The sequence below is a fragment of the Zootermopsis nevadensis genome, unplaced genomic scaffold (genome assembly GCF_977971745.1).
Source record: "Zootermopsis nevadensis isolate Lab colony 2312 unplaced genomic scaffold, Znev_1.0 Znev_ptg000023l, whole genome shotgun sequence".
NCBI classification, from domain to species: Eukaryota; Metazoa; Arthropoda; class Insecta; order Blattodea; family Termopsidae; genus Zootermopsis; species Zootermopsis nevadensis.
The window spans coordinates 6,510,685-6,519,677 of NW_028259155.1; the positions used below are offsets into that span (position 1 = coordinate 6,510,685).

At 37.7% G+C, this 8,993-nt stretch overlaps 1 protein-coding gene across 1 annotated transcript in view; it reads right to left on the bottom strand.

The window, feature by feature from the left end:
- MAPk-Ak2 (MAP kinase-activated protein kinase 2) overlaps positions 1 to 6,362 on the bottom strand; it is a 30,107-nt gene extending 23,745 nt beyond the window's left edge. The window contains exons 1-3 of the mRNA XM_022073899.2: positions 5,722 to 6,362; positions 3,456 to 3,595; positions 791 to 855 (exon numbers count right to left, since the gene is read on the bottom strand). Coding sequence (XP_021929591.1) covers positions 791 to 855; positions 3,456 to 3,595; positions 5,722 to 5,874 — 358 coding nt within the window. The 5' untranslated portion in view covers positions 5,875 to 6,362. The remainder of the gene's footprint in view (positions 1 to 790; positions 856 to 3,455; positions 3,596 to 5,721) is intronic.
- Positions 6,363 to 8,993: the final 2,631 nt, after the last annotated feature.

Here is an 8,993-nt window from a genome sequence, read left to right on the forward strand (position 1 = left end):
ATCATCAGGGTGATGAGTAAGCTGTGCGAGTGGAAAACGCTGGATTTTTGAAAACTGCCCATTAGGCTCTTCCTTAACAGTCAATTTCTTATAAATCCAGCGTTTTCCACTTGCACGGCTTAATCATCACTCTGATGATGCAGGTAGCATGGACCTCTGAAACGTCACTAAACTTCTACCGTACTACACGGCGCACTGACCCAGAAGACAGCCATCTTCAAATATACAATCTTTTCCAATAAAATTGTGAATCACACTGAGATATCTAACATGTTATTTCTGCATCCCTCTGACAGAACATCACACAAAAATTCCTAAATTAAGGGACAGGTATATTCCAGCTTTTCGTGAGTTCTACTGCGTGCTCTACAACATTATTCTGCAAGATTCATGCAGGACATAAATTAAGCTGTGTAATTAAGTGAATGTTGAAAATTAAGTGGACTGATAAAGTATGAAATGAGCTGGTCTTACACAGGATAGGTGAAGGAAAAAGTCTATGGAAAAATCTTACGAGAAGAAGAGATAGGATGGTGGGACACATTCTGAGGCACCCAGGATTGGTTAATTTGGTAATGGAAGGAACAGCTGAAGGGAAGAATTGTAGAGGGAGACAAAGATTGGAATATGTGACCAGATTTTTGAGGATGTGGGCTGCAAAAAATATATGGAAATGAAGAGACTGGCATAGGTGAAAATGGAGGACCACATCAAACCAGTAAAAGACTGATCACAAACAAACAATTAAGTGAAGAGTAAAAGGGTAAACCAACAGTTTCACATATCTCACCACGTTCTGTGAAAGCTCCATCTTGTCTATCTTGTATTCGCTGAAATAATTCACCTCCCTCCATACTGAAAAAACAGTAAGATAATGTAAAAACTTCAGTCCCAAATAAATCAACTGTTAAGTACTCAAGCATGATGCCCATTATATTAAAATTAGAGATTATTTTCCAAAACAGCATTAACCAATTATATTTATAATGAAGATGTACTGTGTTTTCTTTCAGGTAGGAACTAGCTCTTTAAATATTGTATATTAATAAATGTCATGCTTCAAAAGGTTAAATAAAACTACACAAATTCCATGCCTTAAAACATTTCATTAAAACAACGGGAACTGAATTTGGTTTCTTTGGTTTACTGTGACACAATTTCAACATTTATAAGATATTTAAATTTCAACATTGCATAATCTCTTGTTGCAGAACTTAATGCATCTTGCCTTCTCATGAGGCAAGTAACAGTGGCCAACTTTCAAGAAATAAAGTATTTATTTCTTTGAAATCAGAATTATATTTTGCCATAGTACTCAGGTAAACCTACTATTTTTTTTGTGTCCAAAGTTCAGACACCCAAATTACAAACTAAGGAATGCTTATGTCATGTCACAGATAAAATTGATAACAAAAAAATTATTTTCATTTTTTCACTGTAAATGAGAAGGCAATCCTCATATGATCCTTACAAAGGTGTGTGTGATTCAGATTCACACATTACAACACGGTGGTCACACTGTAACAGCCCAATAGACTATCTATTTAACGATGGCTGGCCATCGTATCCATTCACATCTTTACAAATCCTACAAGTGCTAACGCATGAGGAAATTATCAACTTCACAGATTTATTGCATGTTACATAGTTCTACTGTGCCTCTCGTACAAAGTGTATAACACGACAGCATAATGGAAATTTAGTGTTCATCTGGTCTATGTTTCATTTCATAAACTAACAAATTTTGTTTAAAGTTGGTACTGCGAAGCTACAGTAAACACTGAGAGACAATTACACTACAGCACATACCATACTGACTAAAAAGGTTATTTAGCAAAAATAAATCTGGTAAAGATAAATTAAAAACAGCATCATTAATAAAATAGAATGAGAAATGGATAACAAGTGTTTAAGAGGGGAGAACGGGGTACCCACATAGATTAAATTGAAGAGAACCATGTCATTAGAATAGCTAGAGACCGATTGCCAAGAGGAAAAAGGATTATTGGCTACCCTAAGAAAAGATGGGAAGATAGTGGAATGTACAGGTTTCGAACCTAAGAGAAAGTAAGAAAGAAGAACAGAAATGAGTGAACTGCAACGTATGCTATCATAAACTGCACACAGAACAACCAGCTCTTGTACTGATATCTAGAACTAGCCACAGTACAAACTATGGTCTCATATTGAAACTGGAGATACATGAATAAATCAATAAAATCTTCTTGGGCAATCAGCCATGTTAACTGGTTACCATAGTAAACCGACGTTTCGGGAACAAACTCTGTCCCCATCTTCAGGGTTCTGATGTGACTGGATCCTCGGAAGTAACCGAGTAATAACACGGATGACTGTAATAGGAGGCTTCACTATAACACAGCTTCAGAACACAGTATAGGCCAACTTCTAACTTTATAAAAGCTATGGAATGAGAAAGGAATGTTCAAAACCTCATACCACTAAGGGCTTGATGTGGGAGTCCAGTGCATTCCTCCTAAACCAAAATTACTCACTGGTGACTTGCAACCGCAAGAAGTGACTATAAATTAAAATGTTTACAATGTAGTCATCTAGGACAGAATTAATGGACGGATTTTTTTCAAAGTATGTGCAGTAAATAGTTGATGGAATGTACTGGGGGAGGGGGGGGGGTTTCCAGTAACACTGATTATTAAATTGCACAGTTGTTTTAGGATGTCAGTAATGCATCCTTAGACCAAAATTTCCATTAGGAACACCATTGAACAGACTGGTAATATGAAAAGGGCACCTGCAATGACACAAGGTTCATTAAAACAGGACAATGCAAAGAGACAAGCACAAAAAAATCAGTCATTAGCGACCACTTTTGGTTTTAACGGACATTGTCCATCACAACCGAAAACGTCCACTAGTATCTAACATTCAGAAACAATTTTGGCAATACAAGACGGTGTCCATTATGACCAAAATTTGTTAAATTGAGGGCTTACCCTATATAAATTAAGGAAAACAAAGGCAAAGCAATGCAAGTGGAGAAAAAATTATGGCTGTCTTCTGGGTTGTAGCACTGTGTCGTCTGGTAGAAGTTTACCAATGTCTCATTGCCCTGATGATGGAGGTAGCAAGAACCTCTGAAACGTTAATAAACTTCTACCAGACAACATTGCACCACAACCTAGAAAACAAAATCTTCATACTTACTTCAGAAAACTTCAACTCCTACCAAATGATTGAGATTAGCCCATTTTAATGGACCCCCACAGATTAGGTGCCCCCTTCTCTTTTTCTGAAGATGAGAATAGACGAAGTCCTCGATATGTTGTGTTTTATAATATCAAACGATGGAACAAGGCCCGAAACCTCAACAATCCAAAAAGTTATGCTCTTATGTGGAAAACATTTTCTTTTAACTTTTCAAGTGCTACAGGTAGAACGGCCAATTAGCTATTCCTCAAAATGTTACTTTCACTCACCATTCCATAACAACCAGGAGGCACTTGTTTCCACTATAAGTGTTCTCATACACATCAATAATATTAACAATATGTCGACAACCACTTGCCCGCCAATGGAGATCTACTTCACGGCGAGCTTTCGTGCAGTCATGAAGAACCTAGAACAATAATATATGTTGTAGCTTGTAAACTTACAGTAAAGAAATTAATATGGTAAAATTGTAACAGGTCAAGACATACACACCCCCTACACTTAAACACAGTAGAGGGCAGAGCGTGAACGCTTCATACAGGAGGAAATAGATGACATCAAACACGTGCCAGTTTCTGGGAAAATCTCTTAACAGAAACACTACAGATATTCTGAACAGTGTGTGATAAAAACAATGTCCTGTTCCAAGATATGAAGCAACAAAAATTCAGTGGTGGTTGTAAATAGCTGAAGGATGATGCATGTAGTAGATGACCTGCAAACTTGCGGAACATGTATAACATAAGACGGGTGCTGGACATTGTGCACTCACACTACCAGACTACAGAAAGTCAGAGCTTTGATTGGCAGTTGAAACACTCCCCTCTAAAGATAAAACACATCTTCCAACATAATATACCTACCGAGATATCAGGTTCTCATGACGATAAATATGTTGATTATGGTCTTCTGGATTGGGACACTGTACAGTCTTGTAGATGGTTGCAATACATTCCTGTAAACACTTGTAACCACCTACAAGACAGTGTCACAACACACAAGACAACAACCAGCATAAAACACCAAGAATGCTGCTGCAAGACGAATAATGTTGTAATTGCATGAGGATAGGTGATGAGCTCATCAACAAAGCAAACGACAGACTTTTTATGTACGACCAGAGGCAATAGAACTTCGTGTTTGCAATTCCTGAAGGAAATGACAATTCACCATGTGAAACTTGACATTCTTACTGAGAGCGACAAAGTTCCAACAGGATAGCTCAAGTCTGAAAGTTTTTGATGATGGTGCGTTATTGAAGCAAATTGTTTTCTGGACATTATCCATCATCCAAGATTAAATAAAATCAATAAAAACTGTGACGTTTCGGATATAGATTCCCATATCCAAAACATCAAGGTTTTCATTGATTTTATTTAATCTTGGATGATGGATAATGCCCAGGAAACAATTTGCTTCTCCAACAGGATAGCTAAAATAAACAGATGATTTTGGAAGCATTTTCAACTGACAGGGCATAATGCACAAATATATTCCTGAGGGTATGACAGACAATAAGAAGGGTACAAGGGACAGACACTCTATCTATATGAGGCAATTCACCTAAAACATCCTAAAATATGGGTGGACAAATACTTCCTGACATACCATACTATCCCTATCTTGTACAAATGCAAGTAGTGCCTTTCATAAGTGTGTAGCTGCTGAACAAATGTATTTTGAAGGTAACTGCATCTGACAGCTTCTGAGTGCCATCAGATTTGAGACATGACTCTGCCCTGGAACATATTGAAGCTACCATGTACTACAGCTTACAGTAATTAATATATGCATAATATATACAAAGACAGATACTACAGATATTTTTACATCAATGGTATTAAATTTAATACCAAATTCAGAAAATGACAAAATGAACAGAAGACTTGTGAGAAAACTCATCCTATGTTAATTCTGTAGACAACAAATCCTACATGGAATAATATAATCTCAAACTGTCTAGTTAAGAAGACTTCCAACCCTTTCAGATTGTTTCAGGACAGTCCTGATTCTGCATCTACATGGCGTGTAGCAAAACTGCTTTACTTTCTACCCCTAATATGACAAACTAACCTTCCAGAACCAGACCAAACCTAATACAAATGCACACTGTTACATAAATGTTGTCATTAGAATGTGGTGCACAGGGAGGCTAAACTGTATCTGCACTTCGCAAGAGAATTGTTTTAAAAACGTAGAATATAAAGTTCTTCAACAGCAGAATGGCAAATCTTACGAAAACTTATATACTGAATCATACAGAACTCAGCTGGCAACACTAAAATCACGGCACATGCACACAAATTGTGCCAAAAATAAAAATATGCAGCAATATTGAAGCACCCACGAAATTCGAAAGTTCTGTTAATAATGCACTGTACAGAAGGAGCTACAATGTTGAAATCGTGCAAAGCTGACCAACATCAAATTCACAAACCACTGAATTGTTTACTTTTGCGAATTAAGTTAAGTGACAATAAAATGAGATGAAATTCTGAAACAGAGGTTAAGTTAACACATACACCGCTTTACCTTCAGAGCATGTTTTTCTCTCGTCTTCTTGGTATAACACTGCACCACTTTCCCATTAATCCCCAACCCTAAAACTGTGTTAGATATTTCATAATCATCCGTTATTGGTGTAGATTTAGGTGATCTTAGGGACTTCACTCCGACTTCGTTCATGACGACACTAAGGATGTCCGTGTTACAAAAAGATAGTAACTTCTACCAGCTCTGTGGCTGGTACACACGTAAAATGACAAATTACAATTAACAATCACATTAGGCTTTTACACTTGCAACAAACGCATTAGGTTAAAATATTAATTCTCCCGAAGTATACGAAACCACCATGAGCCTCACTGACATGACTCACACACAAATATAGACTGAAGAGGACTGAATATAATGTACACAGATTATCCAATAATACCAAAAGCGTGAAGTAGGCAACATGGCAGGGTAATCGATGTAAGAAGATTACAGACTGAGCAGTTGTACAGAATTTGATTACAATGAGATTACAGTTTCATCAGTAATGTTCGCAAGGATTGTTTCACATTATGTCGTAATCTGCCCCCTCTTTTTTTTACCATTCTGATTTGCGATACGTCTTAAGTCTTGGTCAAGGGCCAAATATAAAAAAAGGATTTCCCATCAAAAGTATCAGAAAATAACCCCCGTGAAACCGTAAGTCACTTTGGGACATGATAACGAAAATTCAAACTGAACTGTATCTGTGATTAGAAATGGAACTGGGTTTTCAGATCGCTCCCCATACTCTCGCTTTCCAGGAGCCGCCTTCGATTCTATATGTAACCGGCAAAGTATGAAATAAATCGAAATGTTAATATTGTTTGGTTGTGTAAATTAAAATTAATCTAAGTCGATTGGTAAGCTGTCAAGATGGAGGTTGTGCAAGATAGTCGCGAAAACACCAAGCTACTGACTGAATCTGAACATAATAAAAGTTTTGAGAGTTGAAAGAAATTGTTTTACATGCTAACCTAACCTAACAAAAGTTTTGAGAATTAAAGAAAAGTTTTATATTACGTTTTTGCAAATATAAAAGATAAAATAAAACTATATAAATCGTATTATACATTGCCTAAAAGTTCTAGGCATTTTATAGAATGCCCGGGCATTCCAAAGAATGACTGAATTTCATACTTTGCCTACTGACTTTAGACATTCTATGCATTGCCGGAATTCATAGTTTGCCGGTAACATATACACTCACTTCAACCACGGTACATAGCAGTGTGGTTTTCTCCACAGCTACAGCAATTTGGAAAGGTGCAAATGTGTAAGATAACTGATAACACTGGGGGAATGCGGATAAACGCCTGACATGCAAGCCCCTACCAGGGCGAACAACAGTGAAGATCACAGAAGACAAATGAAATGAAAGAAAATTAATTGGATATGCAAAATGGAGAGAAGGAAAAGAAAGGGCAAGACAAACTAAGTAGATGGATACTGGGGAAGTACAGATACAGATCTGACATGCAATTAAGGGAAGAAACAGCTCCTGTCAAAGCAGGCAGGTGCCCACAGAGTCTAACGAAATTAATAACAGGTATGATATGCAACGAAGGGGAAGGAGGAGCCCTTATCAGGGTCACCAGAGGATTTGCATTGATGATAACAGAAAAGAAATCAAAAGAGTGGATGAGATGCTTCCATGACAGGGTTAGGCAATGTAACCTGATGCCAATGACTTCCCTAATCATGTCCCACATATCTGTATTTGGTGGAGAGGATGGGTTGGATTTAATGACCCAGGCCATGGCTGATTATCTGGATACTCCAGTTGGATGTGCCAGTGGTGGTCCTTGACCCTAGTCTGTTGGAGGGTATACTGTACATGCCTGTAGCGAGTCCTAAGTCATCCATCACAGGCTAAAGGAAACTGGGAATCTTCCTCAGGGAAAGGCCCACAGACTTTATGTTGTGCCTGGACAGCATCCTACTATGGAACTGGAGTTATGATGATGAAGGGAAGCAAGGCAACTGAGACATACTTCTTCAGGGCGACTCTCTTTGGTGGACTTACAGATTGTCAGATCTACCAGTCGCTTTAGCCATTCTGCCTGAAAGTGGCTCTGAAAAACTCCAGCGTATGATCGATGTTTCATTGTCACAAGGGTTCTGGCTATGTACACAAACATGGAAAGTACAAACTGTTTATTGGAATGTTGGTAAAAATAGGCAATGAGATAAACAGTGTGTGTGGGTTTGCACAGACTCTGTGGCCCAATGAGCCATCAGGTTTACAGTAAATGTCAATATCAAGGAAGGGAAAATGGCCATATTTGTGAACTGGATGTTCTCATGGAGGCTGTTGAAATGACCATGTGGCCAAACGATGAAAATGTCATCTGTTTAACAACCTCTTTCTGACATCCTGTGACTAACATACATAATTATCTGCTGGTTTGCTATCACCCTAATCCTATGTTACCTCCCATTCTCCCACTAGAACTGTCTTATACTTTTTATCATGTGTGGTCTTCTGGGCTGTGTTGCTGTGAATCCTCCTTTTGTAACCACATGGTATCAGAACCCAGAATCAACATTTCAACTGTTATGAGAATATCAGACTAATTTACTATTCTCTTCCAACTATTTTCAAAGAATCTGACCCATAGAGACTCCTGACATTCCATCTTCCAAATTTCATATATATTTTCCATAGTTTAGGTCATTTAAAAGAATTCATCCAAGTCGTGTAACATTTTGTAACATGCAGGTTTTTAACGGCAAGAGCTACTGGTCTCCACCCAATCCCCAACCTGGACGACTACTCCTTATTGGCCGTACATGCCTGCTTAATAACTGTATTCACAGCTACCCTCCATGTCTGGAGGTCTCCTCCATCTGCAGTGTCAAGATATTCTACATCACGGTGACAAGGGACTGACAACATGGCAAGTGTATTTCATTATAAGCAAAAAATATTCTTGCCTTGGAATTGAATCTCCAAAAAACTTTAACACAATGTGTTCAACCTGCATTGTTATTTTCTAATGAATACAGTTATGATACCATTTCCATTTACGTAAACCTGCCATATTCGAAACCAACAGATGAATTTCAAACCAAATGTTTCTTTCTGCATGTATGTTCAGGAGGAAGAACTATAATTTTTTATTTCATAATTTAATGCTGGTGGTTTACCCTTTAAAAAAGGAGAAATAGTTGATAATATTTCACTGGCATGCGCAGGGATATTGTTCTTTGTGGGTATATACCTAATTTTTTCACCATATACCTAATATGCCCTTTTTCCCATGTCAAAT